The sequence below is a fragment of the Actinia tenebrosa genome, unplaced genomic scaffold (genome assembly GCF_029948245.1).
Source record: "Actinia tenebrosa isolate PJP-AT-01 unplaced genomic scaffold, QUT_ActTen_1.0 PGA_scaffold7__59_contigs__length_16204524, whole genome shotgun sequence".
Taxonomy (NCBI): Eukaryota; Metazoa; Cnidaria; class Anthozoa; order Actiniaria; family Actiniidae; genus Actinia; species Actinia tenebrosa.
In genome coordinates, this window is record NW_028292584.1 from 8,626,376 (window position 1) to 8,647,244 (window position 20,869).

Here is a 20,869-nt window from a genome sequence, read left to right on the forward strand (position 1 = left end):
GATATGTTGTTGTATGATGATACGCTGTTGTTGTATGATGATATGTTGTTGTATGATGATATGTTGTTGCATGATGATATGCTGTTGTATGATGATATGTTGTTTTATGATGATATGTTGTTGTATGATGATATGTTGTTGTATGATGATATGTTGTTGTATGATGATATGCTGTTGTATGATGATATGTTGTTTTATGATGATATGATGTTGTATGATGATATGTTGTTCTGTAGAATATGATGATGATATGATTATGATATACTGTTGTATAATGATATGTTGCATTATGATAATATGCTGCTGTTGTATGACGATATGTTTTGTTGTTAGATAATGTTATTGTTGATGGTGATTGCCTTGTTTCATGATATGCTGTTGTCGTATGATGACATGTCGTTTTTGCATAACACTGTTATTATTGCCGCTGCGTCATGTTGTTTCTCAGTTGTTTAATTTCCGTTTTGCCTTATCCCATTTTCTTGTCTTATCTTTTTATCTTGTTTATTCTTCCATAAGAATTATCTCCTTGCCAGCGTCGGTCTGTTGTGCGGGAGGTCGTGCTTCAAGCTTCGAATGTTGATTATGGTGATAATAATAATTATAATGATGATCTGGTTGCAGAACATTGAATGCTGCTGCTTCCATCCTTTTTCAATTGATTTCTCTGAGTTTTGCATACTTTTTTGTCTTGTCCCTTAGTTTATTTTCTTATTTCCCCCAAGCGGTTTATTTTTGATAGGTAGCGCCACTCAGGCGATTCCGAATCCATCCTCAATGCAATTCTTTATCGAAACAAAAAATATATTCCTCCTGATTTCAAATGTTTCCCCTCACAACAAAACACATATATTAGCTAGGCGTAGAATAGCTCTCATAGATTGTAATTAGTATTGCAGGGGTTTAAGAACCTTTTTTAGTTTTCGAGTAAAAGCTGTTAGTTTGTTTATAAACCAAAAATGGATTGACGAAAAAATATCGAGGTATGAAGAAATGATTGCATGCTTATTGCCTGAATTCTTGACAAGTCTGAATTCGAGTCAATGCACTGACCTTGGAGAAGCCAGCTATTGAATTAATCTAATACGAATCGAATAATAGTTCGAAGCCAAGGCTGTAGTTGCATGCAGCGCATGATAGTTTTGTTATGCGCGGAAACTCCAACCTCGACTTGCAACTATTATTCGTGGTCACTAGCTGAAATAAAATGTAAAATGGAGTATTTCAAAAAAAGCACATTCTTATTTGAGCATGATGGCAGAAAAGATAAAACCTGATCAGCTGTCACTTGTTTTGACATGAGCTTTTAAAACCAGAGTCGCTTTTCTATCGGAAAAAACATTCTAGGGACAGTAGAGCTCCTGGCTGACCAACCTTGTCATTCTTTTGTAAATACTGCTCAAGACGTTAATGACATTTATCAAAACATTCTGATTTTATCATGGACACATAGCTATTAAGACTAGTCCCTCCGTTGTACTACTACTACTACTACAAAGGAGGGACCGTTGGGGAATGAGAGGACGGGAGGACTAGCTGATTGAGAAACCATGCAATATTGAAATGTTTTTTAAAAAACTAGGCCTCAGACAAGACAGACACAAGGCGGAATTTGAGTTTCGTGTATTACTGAGCGAGCGGGCTAAGCAAATTTACCTGAAATAATTTGCATCACGTTGAAATATTTATTTTCCGCATTTTTATGTAAAAAAGCTTCATTCTCATGGCTTAGCATAAAAAGAATAGTTAGACGAAGGAATAAATGAAGAGCGTATTTTTCTTAATTTTCATCTTCACTTAGTTTCCCTTTCCTTTATTCCCTTTTTCCGCCCTCCCTGTCGCCATGCTGTCTCTTACCATCCTCTCCCTTCCCTCAAGATCTAGTTATCATATTTGTTCACACACTGTGCATAAATTAACACTTCAAGTTAAATACCTGCATTAGTGTGCCCAATCATCTGTGATTAGATCGGCCCATCTCTTCACTTGACTTGGATCGTTCAACGAGGAAAGAAAAATCGATTTAACTTCAAGAAGCGCAAGAGTTTCAGAACGACAACAGTGTCTAAAAGTAAGTTTCTGTAAGCTCAGATATTTTAAGGAATCTTCTAACTAGACTGAATACAAGAAGTACAATTGCGAAGTGCTGCATTGTGAAGAATTCGGGAACTCGTATACTTGCTTTGTGTACTTATTATATATCTCCTTCCGTTATTGTTATTTTACGATAGATAAAGTGCTTCAACTCTCTAAAAAATACAAATGTGCCTCTCCAATCTTAAAAATCTCAGAAGTGAGCTTAGAGCTACGCCGGACTTTTAAGCTTATTTTCGTTTCTGAACTATTGGGTCATTTATAAACATATATCTGTTTGTTTTGGAAAGAACATTTCTCATTCATCAGTGATACCGTACATAATCCAAAGTACCTTTTGTGTACCTGGAAGAAAAGGAAAAATAGACTTGGAAATCATTTATATATTCTTTACCTTGCTTTTTCATGTAACTTACTTTAATGCTAATAATGGCTTGAAGCTATAAAATGCTAAAGACAAAACAAAGAAAATTTGTGGGTGTATTTTTAATAGTGTTTAGATTAACTAAGTTCAATTTGTGTAGTAACAAAAATTTGAAAAGTCAGTAAAGTGATCAATGATAAGCGATGCATCTTTGGAGAAATTGAACCCGAGAATTAAAAACAACACGTTCACCAACACCTCAGCAATAATACGTCATAAGATCAAAAATGATTGGGGCATGTTTGGAGAAGTCGAGTCAACAGACCAAAAAATGAAAAATAAAAGATAAAAAACGAACAGTCGCACTTCAAAGAAGAAGTATTTAAGTCAAAAAAATGAAAACGATAATATTAATAATAAGAAAATGAGTGGCAATGAAACAAAAACATAAATAAATATATATATATATATATATATACATAGAATCTAAAATCCAGGAGCTGACATTCAAAAATTACACTGAACTTATCTAACAAGATCAGAATCGTAGACATATCCATTTCGAATTCTGCTTTCAAGAAAAGCAACTTGTGGTATGTGCCCATCGTATCAGTATAGTGATCTGCTGTTTCCGAAGTCGATCTTCTCTACCTAAGCATGATAATATATATGCGGAGTCCTAAGGGGTATGATTAAATTATCTTCCATTTTTAGATCATTTTTCTGATAAAGAATACTTATGGAATTTGTGAGAAACTAAATTAAGGCTATGAGGATGTTGTTGTTACTATAAAAAAAAAAGATACCCTCTGAGAACAGGATGTCATGATCACCTGACAAACTGTTTCTTCATATTTTTTACAGGATATATATAAAATCTCGTTCATTGTATTTATAAAGTGTCATCATTTTTCCTGTGATGCAAAATTCCATATTCGTGAGAAAAACTAAGACTATAACCATGAGCCTATTACTGAAAAATTTTCCTTTTTTTGAAACACTTTGTCGGTTAAGTTTTTAATATTAAAGGTAGGAAATCCCGTGCATTATGAGATTAGTTTTCCTGATAGATATAGAATCCACGTACTCGTGAGAAAAACTTGGCAAATTATCACAATGACCATGATCTTGTTGAAAATGTTAAGATTTTTGATGATATCATTTGACCAGTTTTGATGAGTATTGTCCTATATCCTTTAAGATATATTATACCTTGATAAAGTACAAAAGAAAATGACCATGTACTACGTATTGTTACTGCAACCTTGGCTTTAAGAAAAGGCTGCTCTTAGTGATTATCTCAACACCTTCTTCAATGTTCGTAACTCGCCTAAAGATATTTTAAAAAACGTTTGGTTCTGGATGTCAATATTTTTTTGCGAGAAAAGACGTCTGATTACAAGCATGCAGTGTAAAATATAATATTGACATTGATATTTGATGGTTGCCAAATAGTCGAGAAAATTCGACAATATTCTTGGAGGTTTTGCGTAACATTTCTCACTATTTTTCTCTCTTTCTTTTTCTTTCTTTCTCTCTCTCTCTGGGCCCAAACTTTGGAACTCTCTCTCGACAGATCTTAGGAACTTCTTTGTTTAAAAAAGGAATTGAAATCCTATACTATTTCTGAATAAATATTTCTTAGATATATAGTTTCCTTATATTGATAATAATTATATTTATTGTACACATTTTCTTATTTTATACTTTATAACGGCTTTCACGGAAACCAAAATTGTAATTTGATGAAATCCCGCCTTTAAATAAAGTACATTCATTCTTTCTTAGTTCTCTCTCTTTCTCTCTTTAACTCTAACTATTTCTTTCCTTCTTTCTCTCTCTCTTTCTCTAGATGTTAAGTAATTTTATCTTAATTATATCTATACATGTCATGTCTTTACATTCGACCTTAAATTTATTGATACGGCTTTCTTGAAAAACAATGTAAGTTGACCGGAACTACAGTAGTAGAATAAAGGAGTCAACTCGCTCAATCTAGTCATGATTTCTCTCTCTCTCTCTCTAAAACATCTGTCTCTTTTTTTCTTGAACTTGGATTGAAACAGGATGAGTCTTGCATGATGCGCGCTACTATATGAGTGCTAATCACTTAAGGAGCTTTATTTTTACGGTGTTTTTCTTCAAGGGCATACTGATGCGCGTCACATTACTATCGGAAATACGCCTTGGTTCTTGAATTAATGGGGGGAAAAACTTGCATTCAATGTCAGACCAAGAGAGTTTTTGTACCGATTTTCCGTCTTGAACAACGTACTCTTGTCGATTTATGCAATCAGATCAATATGTCCGAAGGGTAATATCAATACGCTAGAAGACCGTACTCCAGAAAGGAATGAAAGCTGACTTCAAGACACTGTCTCACGTACTGTTTTGCATTTGTAAGAAAAATGAGTAAAATAATGACAAAGAATCACGTACGCTTTTGCGGTACACGAAACACCAACTAAATAACCAGCAGAGAAATGGAAAAAAATCCGCGATTTTTTGCGCATTGTTAGTAATAAACTAGTGTAGGTACAGTCTATAATAAACAATAATGACGCTACGATGATGATGATGATGATGATGATGATGATGATATTGATGATCTAATAGAACTGGTTGAGACTCTAAACATTCCGCAGAAATCTCCGTAAAATTAAGATTTCTATAAAATATGATATCATAGTTTTTATTGTGACGTTTTATTAGACGTTGGCAAAATATTATTTCATGTATTTTCATAATGTTGATGATGACTGTGTGAAAATGATTATCCCCGAGACCTTGAAATACCGGGTTGACAACCGGCGGGGTAAAGTCTTTTGTCTAACGGATGTCGATCTGTTCAGGAATCCGTAGCACGAGGCGAAACATTACGCACCTCATCTAGAACCCACACACCACACCTAAAGACACACACCACACACCTAGAACAACTATCATGCACATCTCACATAGAACACCTATACCAAACACGACCTCACCTAAAGACACACACCACACCTACAACAACTATCATGCGCATCTCACATAGAACACCTACCCCGAACACGACCTCACCTAAAGACACACACCACAACTAGAACAACTATCATGCGCATCTCACATAGAACACCTATACCAAACACGACCTCACCTAAAGACACACACCACACCTACAACAACTATCATGCGCATCTCACATAGAACACCTATGCCAAACACGACCTCACCTAAAGACACACACCACACCCACAACAACTATCATGCGCATCTCACATAGAACACCAAACACGACCTCACCTAAAGACACACACCACACCCACAACAACTATCATGCGCATCTCACATAGAACACCAAACACGACCTCACCTAAAGACACACACCACACCCACAACAACTATCATGCGCATCTCACATAGAACACCAAACACGACCTCACCTAAAGACACACACCACACCCACAACAACTATCATGCGCATCTCACATAGAACACCTATACCAAACACGACCTCACCTAAAGACACACATCACACCCACAACAACTATCATGCGCATCTCACATAGAACACCTACCCCAAACACGACCTCACCTAAAGACACACGCCACACCTACAACAACTATCATGCGCATCTCACATAGAACACCTATACCAAACACGACCTCACCTAAAGACACACGCCACACCTAGAACAACTGTCATACGCATCTCACATAGAACACCTATACCAAACACGCACCACCAATCGTACGCACTTGAGCTATAACACCTATTAAATATGCAACATCCACATTCATACGACACCTCACTTAAAGAAGCACACCACGCTTGAACTAGCCATCATTCACGCCACACCTACGACATCGATCGCACTAAATACACAACACCTGTTAGATCTGAAAAGCCTATAATGAGTTTTTAGTGTAGTTCTCTTTGTCTTAGGTTTGTTTATATGTGTTCTATAGCTTTTGTTTCACTCGTTTTAGTCTAAGTATTTTCGTCATTGTTAGTCTTGTCTCTTAGGAGCTTTTGTACGCCTTATATACGCCCTCTATGTAAATACTTAGTTAGTTGGTGCTCGCAGTTTCGTCCCTTCATACACAAATGTAAGTTATTCGTTTCCATATATTTCTTATCGTTTTGCAGTTTAATGTTTCGTAGTTTTTCCTATTTGTCATACTTACTAAGTTATTTATCTATTTAATATATTTGTCTAGTCTTTACCGTACGCTTTGCGTATGTGTATGGAATAAAAATCAAGTATGGGACTCGCAGTGCCAACAACACCTAAAGCACTATCACGCACACCAACAAATGCAACACCTTTTGCACGCACCACACCGGTCTTATAACTAAAATAAGCCAAACAAATCAGGAGACAGAGTAACCATAAGGAGCTCTAATGCCTTGTAAACGTGATAAGATCTTACATCATTTTGCTGTCTTCTGCACTTCCGATAAAACCCATCAGATAATAACAAAATATGAAGAAGAGACATGATAAGTAAAGCTAAAAATAGATTCTCAGTTGCTTAATATAGACGGAACTATGATCACGTGTGATCGAGAAACTTCTAGTCTGACTTTCATGAGTTTGAAATCGGCAGGAAGCTTTTATCAAGTGCTTGAATTTATCAATCGGGACATTTATGTTTTATATTCAGACTACGGCAGACGATAGCTCCAGGGGTGTTGGAAAGCAGCCATTTCCTGGCTTGTCACGGCTAACAAATGACAAAATGTCACGAAGAAAAGACTGCGAATGCAGAATAAACAATTGGAAACGTGTAGAAACCAAAAAATAACAAAGCCGACAGTAAAACAAAAAAGGACAAAACAAAACAAAACGAAACGAAAAAAATCTAATCAAAAACACCAACCAAAAAAAGCAAGAAAAACAAATTTGAATAGCACGGTAAATAACAGAAAGCGTGCAACTGTAAAAGCTTTTATGGGAAGCAAGGTTTAGTTTCTACTGGTACTCCTGAGGACATCCTTGAAAAAACGTGAGGAAGCATTACCATGGATGAGTACAGGGAATACATAGCAATCATTTATTAATGTATTTTGTGTTTCTTGGGTTTGCATATATAAAATACACCCATTTTCGTTTCTTCTTCTTAATTTTTACAGATAACAGACAAAGCAAGGGGCAATTTCTAAAGCAACAACAGCTAGTAGCATCTCTTAGAAGACATAAGGTAAAATAGCGGGGAAAGAAAAATACAAAAAAAACATGTAATCATTTTACACTAAACAACAATAATGATAATAGTAATATAATATAATAATAAAATAATCATAATGATATAACAATAATAATAATAATAATAATAATATAGTAATAATAATAATAATATAATAATAATATAATAATATAATAATAATAATAATAATATAGTAATAATGATAATATAATAATAATAATATAATAATAATAATAATATAATGATAATAATAATAATATAATAATATAATAATAATATAATAATAATATAATAATAATATATTAATAATGATAATATAATAATAATATAATAATAATAATAATAACAATAGTGAATAATAGCTACAACAATAACAAAAGCAACGAACACTAATAACAACATAACGACTACAACAATAATTACAGCTTCAGCTACAACAATAACGATTATAACAACAGTAACATGTACAAAATCAACACCAATAACAACAATGACAACAACACTGAATACAACAATGATAACAATATATGGTCATAACAACAACACCAACAATATTATTCCACTAAACTTGCAATTATTACATAATATATCAGTTGCGAAACCCCTCGATTGTAGCAACAATATTCCTAGACATTTTAACGACTTAAATAACTACCTATAAAATGACTAAGTAGGTCCCATTCAGTCAAAACAAAACTCGGTATCGTTGGCCTTCGGGCTACTCAAATACCCCATTCACACCAAGACTTAATCATGTTTTAAAGTGGTTTAACTAAACAGGTTTGGAAAACTATCTACGAACATTGCACAATATTTGGTGAAATAATGCATGTAGACTATCCTTTGTCTTGCTCTTATGATATTTTAGAAAGTTTCATTATATTGTAGGTTTCTAGTTTATCTCCCCCCCCCCCCCCTAATGAAAACATAGTTTAACTAAACACGTTTAGGTGTGAATGGGGTAAAAGACTTTTTAGTATTAAAAACATAGGATCTTTAAACGATAGCATTTTTTTTGATAAGGAGAATCAAATTCACTCTTAGCTCGTCGCTATCGAAGTACAATCTGTACACTTTTGCCAATACATAGCACCTTCCTTCTATTGATCGTACTCTAACTACTGCGATATCAGAATACAATCTCCGCACTTCCGTTCAACAGATCTATTCCATCGAATGATCTAGATTAAATTGGCCGATGTTACCCTTATCGCCTCACTACTGTTCAAGTACTCTTAACTCCTATACACTGAATATTTTAGACCTCGATATGGCCGACAGCCATCTTGACATTATGCTATGCCGAGCGGGAAACTATTGGAAAATCTATAGACGACTGCACAACTGTCAGGGTGTCTTTTTTACATAACTTTACGCTTTTCGATGAAAAGCACATCTAAAACAGTAAAAGCAATATTCTCTACTTTCACATCCCCATAATGCCTTGCGTCTTTGGGGGGTAACTAATCAAAAAACTGTCCCAAATTGATTCTTAATTGAATTTATACTATACCTGCTTTTATCTGTACAATACTGATAATCAGTTTATTTCAAGTTATTTTTGCATGTACAGATCATCAAGAGTTTTGGTCTTACAGAAAATGTATTGACTTACGAAAAAATGTTTAAAATTTACCTTAAACGTCTTCAAGCTTCTATCTTTTTCCGTTTTTTTACTTCTTCACTTTAATTTTGGATACCAAACAAGTTATTGTCAACATTGTCTGCTCAGCCTTCAGCAAAATAAGTGGGTTTTTACCCTCTGGTTACCCCAAAAGACGCAAAGTATTATGGGGATGTGAAAGTAGAGAATAAGATGCAACAGCAGATGGTAGATGGAACAGCAGCGATACACCAAGACTTCAAATTATTTGAAAACGTAAATTGCCAGCCACTCTGTGCTTTTTAATCTTCCTATGTTTCCATCCACCCGGTATCCCATAATTCAATATGGCCGCCGTATCAGGAAAAAGGTATATTTTGAAAATTTGTTTGAATTAAAGCCTAGCTTCAACTACCTCAACACAGTGTCACCTAAATGGCCGCCAGATAATCTTACTTAAGCAATGTCATCCGTCGGGAGTTCGTCTCGTTCTTAAAAAATAATTAATCAATTAAACTAATTCGTAGGGTTTAACGGCTTTGAACCAAAGCGTAAATCGATAGCTTTTCTTTGTCTTTTTTCCGACAATTATTTCCTGTTTTCAAAGTCAAACGTCAAAATTCTTTTATCTGACTTTAAGAACCACTTAAGTTCTGACTCTATTTGACTTTTTGTTTGTTTATAGTGTAGTTTTGTCTCCTAATTACAGTTTACAACAATGTAATTCAGAGGAAACACTAATGGAGTCAACTAGTCCCGATGTTGTGCGCTGGAAGACAGCTTGTATGGTAAGCAAGATTTATCTGCGTTTTCTCATCTTCAATGCTTGTGTCTGTGAGAAGATCTGATCCCAAAATGTGAATAGCAGGGTAGTTTTATTATACATTTACAATTTGATAATAATAACAAGCAGTCTTTTGTTCAATTTTACAAGATCTCAGTTTCTTTTTATTCGATTATTTAGCCGTTCCTTACATTCTTTCTTCATTTCTTTATTCCTTTCTCTCTCTCTCTCTCTCTCTTTCAGTATCTTTCTTTCTTTCTTTCTTTCTTTCTTTCTCTCCCACTATGTTTCGCTCTAATTTACTAATCTACATCACCACAACTGTTATCATTTGATTCTCAGTTGGGCAAGGACGCTTTTTTCAGTACTTTTGTTTTATAAAAAATGGATAAACAATATACTTATTATTAATAGTGTAGAAACCACTTAACTGTATATTATCGATGTACAACCCTACGCTTTCACTCTTCATTCTTACTAGGCTCAGATACCTAATTTTATAGCAGAGTTAATTCAAGTATTTATAAAAGGATTTCCGAGTTCTAACTGTCAATACTCTCCCCCTCGTAGTCCAATTTATATTCTTAGCTTAAACCCCCTCTAAGGATTGAAGATTACCCCATGGCTAGAACTTTCCACAATAGGTACAGCGAGAAGAATTACAGTTATCAAAAGTAATGACAAAAAAGCTCGTAAAATGAAAATCTATTAACGATCGATTACTTATACAATAAAAGCTGTCAACCTGACTCCATGGAAACGATCTAACTACTGTTTATTTGTGAGGACTCTTTGCACTGCTGGTTTAAGAGTATTGTGAGTAAAGTTACTTGCTTCAAGATGTAATTCATTGATTGAGAGTAAAGAAGAACCGGTGCTATGTCAAGTATTAGTGCTAAGATAAAAAGTATTACTTTCTCGAGAAGATTGTGTTTCCTAGCACGGAACTCATGCAATTTTTTCATCGTTCTTTTCTAGCTTTTTTACTTTGTGTTTATGGTGCTTCGCTGATTTTATGAGAATTTTTTGACCCATAATATATGACGATGTAAAATAGCTTAACTGAAATCATGGAAAGAATCGTGTGGTGAGCTTCGAAACTAACGATAATTAATTTGATGGAATTACATGCACTTCACTCCTTTTTATGTTGTCATTAATTAAATATTTCAAACTACTTCAAAATTACTACTTTCAAGTTATAATGTCGAATATTTGCAAATGTACAGTGGTGAAGAGACAATGGACTCTTCTGAGAAAAGTATGCTCAATGGCACACGTAGAATCGCTAATATATTCCGAGTACTCAAAAAAACTTTTTTTTAGGATTTCCAGTCTTAAGTGGATGGGCCATTAGTGCCATTGTATTGTCAGCAGTCAGTGACAATTTGTTGCTAATCATAATTCTAAAAGTACCATTTGCGACCGGAATATCGATATATGACGGCAGTTTTCTGTTCTTGAATATAGTAATGACGTGCGTGAACGTGATGCTTTTAGATCAGATATACGATTGGAAGTGGTTTCGATTTTTTTTTTTTCTTTTGTATAGCGAGAAAAAAGAAGAGGAAAAATGGGAATCGCTAAGAGAAATGAAAAAGAAAAGAAAGACAAGGAAGAAGAAGCAGAAAAAAAGGAGAGGGAAAAAGAAGGGAGGAAAAGAAAAGGAAGAAAGGAGAACGAGAATGAGAAGAGAAAGACTAAAGTTAGTAAAGAAAAAAGAAAAAGAAAAAAAAAAAAAAAAAAAAAAAAAATGAAGGAAAAAGAAAAGAAAAGAAAAGAAAGAAAACGGAAACGATACTTAAAAGCTTATTTACAGAGGGTGAAAAATGAAGGGGGAAATACCTCAGACTATAATCATCGTTTCATTTTTTTTGATTAAGACTATGCATATGAATTATTAATCGTAATTTTAACCGTTACTCAGCTTTTAGAGCAATAAATAGGGCATAATCCACACTTATTCACGTTTTGTCAGACGCGCGGATGATCTTGAGTGTATCGTATCAAGTGTATGTCGAATACTTTAGATTAGAATACTGTAACAACAAGCAAGCAGTGAGAGAGCGATAGGGGACCAAAATAAACAAAATAAAAAAAAAGAAAGGTAGAAGGTAGAGTAGAGTAGAGTAGAGTGGATTAGGGCAAAATATTGAGGGTTGACAGGATAGGGTAGTGTAAGTAACGGTAATATAAGGTATGGTAGGATAGGTCAACCCTGTATGATATGGCAGGGTAATATAGACTAGTGAAAGGTATATGATAGGATATGATAGTGTACGTTATATGGTAGAGTAGAGTTATCAAGGTACGATGATACTAAGCTATGATAGTATAAAGCACTGTAAGGCATAGAAGAATAGCATAGGCTATTGAAAGGTATATATGGTAGGAGATAGAGTATTGTATGGTATAAAGAGTAAGGTACGGTAATATAGAGTATATATACGTATACGTAGAATAGGACAGTTTAAGGTTATAATGGGGTGCATGGAATAGGCTAGTAAAAAATATATAATAGAATTGATGGTTTTCACGGCGGCCATGTTGGAGGAACTTAAAAGAATTGTCAATGGATTCTTTTGTATATCCTCCAACATGGACGATGTGCCTTTTGTTATTTAATTCCCTTGGGAATGGTTGAAAACCATCAATAGGGTAGAAACTAGAAAGTCGCTTTTAAGTGTAATACCCCAGTTCCAGTTTAGAGTTTTCTTTGCTCAGCCTTAGTCTCGTTTGTGTGTTATAATATTCAGTTATTCAACCAAAACCAGTGGCATATTAATCAACTCGTATTGTCCCGTAGTACGTACATTCCTTATACAATGGACCTTAATGAAAGAAAAGAACACATTCGTACACAATCGAGGCTAAGACTGAGCAAAGGCGTTCTCGAAATGGGAGTATATTTGATCAAATTATAGCTTTCAAAACTGATGCACTCTTGATCGACAGCGTTTATTTTGTTCCACTATCAAGATTGACAACATGCCACCATTCTACTTATACTATTCAAACACTACCTACAGGCTGTTTATCATCCACAGTAATGTGTTTTTTCCAACCTCTTTTACTTTATTTGAGTCGATAATTAATGGCTTTTACTAAGTAAGCACCCCTCCTTAAGTGAGCAATTTAGCTCTTCACTTCAGGCACTCTTTCTTAACTCAGTTGTTACCTGGACGTTTCACTTATCAAAGCCCATTTACTTCCAACTACAATGCTGTTTGTTCCCATGCAAAGAACATTAGCCTAATTGTGCTGCACTTTTTCGACTGTGTTTTAAAATGACGGTTTTTTCAAAGTTCTTCAGAACACTTAGCTTTACTGATGTTAGTCATTGAATATTACAGATGAGTTTTACATATGAACGCCCCATTCAGACTAAGGCCGGGTTAATGTTTCTTTATTTCCCAGATATTTTATACAATGTATTTACATTTTTTGTCTGTTTACTGGGGGGTGCAGAAGTAACAACCCAAAGGAATAAGAAAATTATGTACAAGCTGCATGTTCAAATCCTTGTGCATGCAAAGAATTTTGGCCTAGCTCAAACTCTATTGCATCTGCCAATTGTCATGACTTGTGTCCTAATGGTCTTTTAAAGCTCTTCAGAACACATCACTTCATGTCAGTAGTTACAGAAACGTTTCACGTATGATGTAATGCCCCATTAAGTTTCACCTGCATGTTCAAAACTGTGCGCAAAGAACTTTGGAATCAAAATTGTGCTTCCATTTGTCACGTGTTTTAAAGTTCTTTTAAAGGGACAGGGGCGGCAGAACCGGGGGGGCCGGGGGGCACGGGCCCCCCCCCCCCCCCCCCATTAATTTTTTTGTGGGGGCCCCCAAAAAAATATTGGTTCTGAGTCATTGTTTTACGGCGCATGCGTCTGCAATCAAACAAAACATTGTCATTATCACATAGCGTTAAATATAATCTTCAGTGCCCCCAACGATTTTTGCAGTACCCCCAAATATATTTTTAGCTTCCGCCGCGGACTTCTCAATTTGTTTAGACCGGAATTCGGATTCAGAGTAAAATTTTAACGGATCGACGGATTTCAATACCCCTATTAAACACCCTCTTTAAAGCTCTTGAGAACACATCACCTTATGGCAGTAATTACAGGAAGATTTCACTTATTTCCTCCCCATTCAGATTCAGCTGCATTTTCCAAATCCTGAGCATACGAATTATTTTGGCCTAAATTACTCTGCACTATGTCAACTCATTTTATGTCAGTAATTAAGGAGAAGTTTTCACGTATTAACGCCCTATTCAGATTCAGCTGCACTGCAAAACCTATATACGCGCACGAAAATCTTGGGTCACAAAATTGTGCCGCTTTTTTTCTTTTTTAGCCGTTGTTCAAAGTTGCCTATAATGCACTTTCATTTCGGTTCAGAAACTGTTTAAATTATTCAGTCGTTCTAATTCTACTTAAATTTGTTAAAAATTGCGGGCTCCACGGCGTCCCATTTTAAGCTATTGTTCACCAATCAAAAGTGTATAGACTGCCGTTAATTATAGATAGAATATAATCTTAGAGTTCTTTAATTTCCCAGAAGGAGTCAAAACCGTAGAGCTCATCACAGAATGTTCAAACTCTAAGTAGTACATTCCATAGTGATTTAGTATTCCATCTAGTAGTTTATTAACGACTAAACGACTAACTACAGGACTCTTGCATGATCGAGAAGATATGTTTCATGATTATATAATAGTTACGCTTACTTTTTATCACTAAAACTGTCGTTTTTTATTAATATCCACTTGAAAGAAACATCCTACGTAACACAAGTGACCATGAAAGGACTCACGATCTCTGCTCATTCTTTCTACAATGTTTTTTTTTTTGCTATAGTGACTGAATAAGAGCTGTACACTTCATTGAAAGAAGCCTAAAAGCTGTCTCCACTTTCGATTATTTAAATTTTTGATATTCGCGAGGTGCGATTGAAAGGATTCGTAGTTGAATAGACGGATAAAATTAAGGAAGATTTGATTCGTATGATTGTATATCATAACGTTATTAAATGCGCCGTACTATTACCGTGACCGTTCCATGTCCAGAAATCAAAATTCCCGCGCTCGGTGGCTTTTTCGTGCAGTGTTCGAGCATTTGATTGGACCAGCTGGTGATCATGAAATAACGCGCGCTGTGATTGGACCAGCTGGTGATCATGAAATAACGCGCGCTTTGATTGGACCAGCTGGTGATCATGAAATAACGCGCGCTGTGATTGGACCAGCTGGTGATCATGAAATAACGCGCGCTGTGATTGGTTCGAAAGATTTGGCCAAAATATTACAAGTATGAGTACAAGTTTCTAACTTTTCAAGATTGACACTATCATTTTGTATTCGTGGTCGTGTACGTAGATTGAAACTTTAAATTATAGGTTGGTCCCCATTGATTACTAAGAAATGGTTTCAAATTCAGTTTCCGTCTGTTGATTGGCCGAACAAGGTTCAACTGATTCAAAGAATACCACACGGTTCTTTCATTCATACGCGACAAGAGCCTCTCAAAACATCTTGCGTACATGCTCTAAAAAAGCTATACTCCGAGTTTATTTTGGAATTTATAATTTATAATAATATCAAGCATGGACAGGGCGGTTTTCAATCACTTGTTATCGAAGACTGATTGCGTTTCCAGATCAAGCCATATATCATCTCAATAGCTTCTTTTAGACCTTTTAGCCTTCAATAAGGTATTATAGGAGCAGTGCTTAGACCAATAAGTGTATACCAACTTATTCAATTACCGGTATTGGGCGTACAGGGGCGTCAACTGAGAACTCCAAGTTGTCGAGATGTCACATTACAAGATTAAACCTTTACAAAACGGAAAATGTAGGAGGCCGAGCGTTCGGTCTTTGAGGGTAGTTTGTGAAAGTGGTCGAGATGTCACACTACAAGATTAAGCCTTTACAAAACGGGCAAATGTAGGAGGCCGAGCGTTCGGTCTTTGAGGGTTGAATTTGGGCACTTCTAATAGGTTTTATAAAATCGCGTAGTTTATTTGAAAATCAGATGCAAGTCAAGATTATTCCGCCTTCTTTTTCGCTGAAAAACTAAACGACAATTTAACGAGATCTAGATAATGAGCCACTATGAGATGTATTAAAGTGTGCAACCAATTTAAAAAAATATTTTTTTAAAACTTGAAGAAAATACCGAGAAACCAAGTAAAGGTACTCCAAACGTATTATTAGGCACGCTTCAAATTTAACCAGATATTGATAGCTCGCTTCATTTTTCTATACGTCTAAATTACAAAATAACAAACTATCACACAAGATAAAGTAACCCTGTACAACCCAGAGACATCAATAGAAGCTGAGGCGCCGTATCGTATTGTTTTGATCATATGCGACATATTGATTTGCGCATTATAAATAATAAATATTATTAAATGATACATATTACTATCAGGACTCTGGAGCTACAGCATCAGTAGAAGCTGAGGCGCCGTATCGTATTTATTTGGTCATATGCGACATATTGGTTTGCGCATTATAAATAATAAATATTATTAAATGATACATATTACTATCAGGACTCTGGAGCTACAGCATCAGTAGAAGCTGAGGCGCCGTATCGTATTTATTTGGTCATATGCGACATATTGGTTTGCGCATTATAAATAATAAATATTATTAAATGATACATATTACTATCAGGACTCTGGAGCTGACAAATCAGTAGAAGCTGAGGCGCCGTATCGTATTCATATGATCATATGCGACATATTGGTTTGCGCATTACGGATAATAAGTAGTGTTTAAAAAACGAGTAGGAGTGTTTTATCAGGACTTCGGAGCCGAGGGCAATAAAGATTGATATGACCTTAGCATACGGAAAATACAGGATACTGTTTTAGTCAGAAAGGAATCTTTGAAAAACTCCTCAATAAGTCATGATATTTTGATTGCAATCAGAACACCAGTTTATCCATCGATAAACGCTTATTGGTTCAACCTTTCGACCAACCAGGATTCAGATTCATTATACTAATTATCATACTGCTTCTAGACAGACAAGCTTAAGATGTTTTCCTCTCCTCTCGTTTTCACGCTTCCAGTTCAAGTATCGAGTTCTATTTTTAATCAAGCTGCATGGATACTGATTTTGTTATACACACTTATGGTATGAGGAAAACAAATCACAGGTGCTATGTGTTTCGTTTTCTCAAAATACGTGTCCTTTATCAACATATCCTAGTGTATACTATCACAAATTCAATCAGTAATCCACCGAATCAGATACAAAGCCTACTTACTTGAAACTTCTGGGGATCCTTCCCCTTCTAATTAAAAATAAACAATGAGGTTTTAGGAGGAGATGAAAAACGTTGAATAATGAATCTCCTTTTAATAATAATTATCGTTCAAGAGACGAGAGAACGACTTTGGCAATTGCAAACAAAATGAGCAAAAAATACTTTCTCTGGATTTAAGACGCAAATTTTTTACTTAAGAAGAATTATTAATTTATTCACTGGTTTTTGGAGCCCTCTCATACTGTTTCTTGCCAAATTAGATATGATTAAAAATTTGTCAAAATGAGTCGTTCAGTTTGGTCGATTTATAGGCGTGTGCGAAATTTTTTTCTAAATGATTGATGCATCGGCGGAGATGTTTGCTTTATTTAATGAAAAATGTATATGAATATAAAAAGGTGGAGGGCGGTTATTATAGGGAGATAAGTGATACCAATCGAAGAGAAGACGATCGATAGAGAAAAGAAACGACATGAAATGAAATAGTTTATAATTTTGATAATAATTTCGGTGAATGCTGATCATCTTTTTTCGATCAAACACTGAAGCGTTCATCAGTTTTAATTCCACTTATGTCATCTATCTAATCAGTGAATTCAACATTATAAAATCATTTCTAGCCTTGCAAACATTACTCTGACTCAGAGCCGTTTCCCAGAGATATAACGAGATCATGCGAGGTAACTAAACGGTTAGAAATCACTTGCTTTGATGATATAGGTGTTGTGATAGATAAAGCATTAAGGATTTATAATAAAGAACACGCAGAGTATACTTATTGATCGAGAATAGAAATGATTATTTGTCGTTCACGTTTTCAGCATGACAGCATTGTAGCCAACATAATTAGGAATTTTAAAGTTCCGTTTCATCTGTGATCGGAGTTGGCAGTTTATTGGAATAAATATTAAAACCACACTGATACCAATTCAAAAAACGTACTTATTTTTGTTGCGTCGAACGAGAACAGAATAATATCATGAGGTCAAATATATAAGCTAAAATAAAATTTATAGCCTTAGTAGAATATTTTATATTGTGTTTCCGCTAAGTAATTGTCGACCTCATCACGTAACTAGGTTTGTTAGTTTGCACTGCTCTAAAAGAGTGGGAAAGCATGCATGACAAATGGGCAAATATACTGAACGTACATACGTCGATGCCAGAATACTTAAATAATATTATTTTGGTTGAGCTGTTTGGTTCTACCTCGATAAATTTTCCTTTCTCGTAACGAGAAACAAACGCAACGAAGTTAGCCAAACTGTTTTTCATTTGAATTTACAACAGAATCAAATGAGCGTAATTTGCCAAAGGTTCTGTGTTCGAATGATAGCAAAGTAGGCAGCAGATTCCTGATACATGTGAAAGACGACATCCAGCTGTAAGTATGACGTAATGCATAAAATCAATATCATGTCGATTGAGATTAAGTATTGATGCTCGCTGTATTTGATTCACTTTTCTGGTACTAGTTTTGAAAAATATAAGCTTCGCAGTCTTAACAATTTACCCCGCTTTAAATATCCGTCGTGAAAAGTCACTTCTGGCTTTTTGAGTCACACTACAATTATTCCGCTAGCCACTGCGAAAACAAACAAATCATAACCACGCATTAATATATCTTAACATTAATAGCAAATAAACAAGGTCGCTTGATATTTTCTAAACATTGTCTAAGATTTTTCTTTCTTCTGGAGAACTATTGTCCGACTTATACTTTGACCTCAGCATAGCCAAAGGCGCCATTGTCAGATTCGCGTTATTTGTTCGATGTTCTGCAGATTTTCGTTGTTTAGATTTGGAAAACAGGAGAGAAAACAACGCATCTCTGAAGTCATGCTTTAGAAACGTGTAGAGCAATGGGTTGATAAAAGAAGTAGAAAAACGTAAAAAGTCGAAGAAGTCGTACCATCTCTCGGGCATACTGATAATCTCTGCATTCCGTGTGTATACACTGATAATTGACATGTACCAGGTTAGCCAGCTCATGGTGAAGATGCCGAGCATCAGAGCAAAGATCGTGATTGCTCGTCTTTCTGTAGAGAGTGGCTTGCAGTTTTCGTTATTTCCTGATGGACTTAGCTTTTTCATGTGATCAAGCTGTTTCCTTATAATCATGAACATTCGGCAATAAATAAAAACCATCACTACTAGAGGCACAAGAAAACAAACTATAATCCCAATACCGTTGTATATGATACCTGCCTTGACTTTGATCGGGTCTTCCGATGAGAAGTCTGAGAAATTCTGCCAGCTTAGTTGAACCAATGCCATCAACAGCGATCCAATCCAAATGGATGCAATCACCACCCGTACTCGACTCATTTGCACCCAAAATACGTATTTAAATGGGTAACTAACTGAGATGTAGCGTTCAATGGTGATGGCAAAAATATGGAAGATAGTGGAGACTGCTATGAAACGGTAGGTCACAGCTGCTGTAATACAAAGACCTGTAAGCGATGGAAATTCAATAAAGGCATTGCAGGCAATGCTCATCGGGATTCCAAGCAAACCAGTCACTAAATCGGCTATAGCCAAGCTCACTAGGAGCATATTTGTTTTAGTGCGGAGCACTCGGTTGCGAATAAATAACACAGGAATGAGAATATTGATAGCGATGATCAGTACAGCCAAGATGATCAGGCAAGAGTCGTAAAGAGGTTCAAAGGAAATTTCTTGGATCTTAGAGTCACTCATGTTGTATCCAGTAGCGTTCATCACAACAGCTTTTGAAGCATTTTCCCACGTGCTTGTAGACGTCGCAGATGACATTTTTCGTCCTCGGAATCTGTACTGCGGCTGATTTAACTGGTTTCACTCTTTGGAGTCCACCTGCAAGTGATCGAATTCCGGTTAGCTTGCTGTCTGCGGCTTGTTGAGATACGCGCGCTCGATCGACTTGATTTGTTTGCGCTCGTAATCTCTTATCAGATCCTTTAAGCCGAACCCATTGTGTTTATATTATGCTCTGATTGAATGAGTGCGGAATGATAAACCGTATATTTGGGAGGTTTTAGGCGAGTGCGCTGGCGAGGAATCACCAATTTAACATTATCGCATATAGCATATATGGTAGCACTATCAATACATTAGTTATCTATTCAGTCTAGCCTTAAGGGCAACCTTAGTTTAGTATATATCTAATATAGGTATCATTCAAATACATATATCTAGGTGCTCGCGCAAAACTTGTTGTACAGTTTTTTCCAGTTCAATAGTCTTTTTTTTAAACTAAATTATGTGGGGGGAATTCGTCTTACCTAAGATAGCATAAAAGTATGGCTCGGAAGACACGTAATCGAAATGATGAATTGTCATAAGTCGGTTCTTAAATCTAGTAAACTCCAAATGTTAATTACCTCTGTAAGGACTACAATACATACCTTCAATCATGTATGAATATGCACCAATGAGCAATTTATTATCCATCTACTCTTTTCTAATCTATATATTGTACTTAGTTCGTGTATATGTACGTATTGAATAAGTGTTGTTTGATAGTGACGTAAGTACGTATAAATAATATTGTAAGCA

General features: G+C 35.4%; 2 protein-coding genes across 14 annotated transcripts in view; one reads left to right on the forward strand and one right to left on the reverse strand.

Moving 5' to 3' along the window:
- Positions 1-1,938: 1,938 nt before the first annotated feature.
- LOC116305884 (histamine H2 receptor) overlaps positions 1,939-20,869 on the forward strand; it is a 73,993-nt gene continuing 55,062 nt past the window's right edge. For 3 of the 13 annotated variants that reach the window (XM_031715869.2, XM_031715868.2, XM_031715873.2), the window contains exons 1-3: positions 1,942-2,071; positions 7,578-7,645; positions 9,964-10,042. Coding sequence is in view for 2 of the 13 variants with exons in the window: in XM_089040358.1 (XP_088896484.1) it covers positions 19,710-19,756 (47 nt within the window). In the remaining 11 variants the exon portion in view is untranslated. Of the gene's footprint in view, positions 2,072-6,936; positions 7,451-7,577; positions 7,646-9,939; positions 10,043-18,576; positions 18,714-19,636; positions 19,757-20,869 lie in introns of those variants that run through there. The other 10 variants (XR_016121754.1, XM_089040357.1, XM_031715878.2 and 7 more) reach the window with 7 other exon arrangements.
- Positions 18,703-20,776, reverse strand: LOC116305882 (adenosine receptor A1). Its single transcript, XM_031715865.2, has 2 exons — positions 20,719-20,776; positions 18,703-20,167 (listed from the first exon to the last, which is right to left on the reverse strand). Exon 2 carries the CDS (start codon positions 20,105-20,107, stop codon positions 18,995-18,997), a length of 1,113 nt encoding a protein of 370 aa, XP_031571725.1. The 5' UTR covers positions 20,108-20,167; positions 20,719-20,776; the 3' UTR covers positions 18,703-18,994.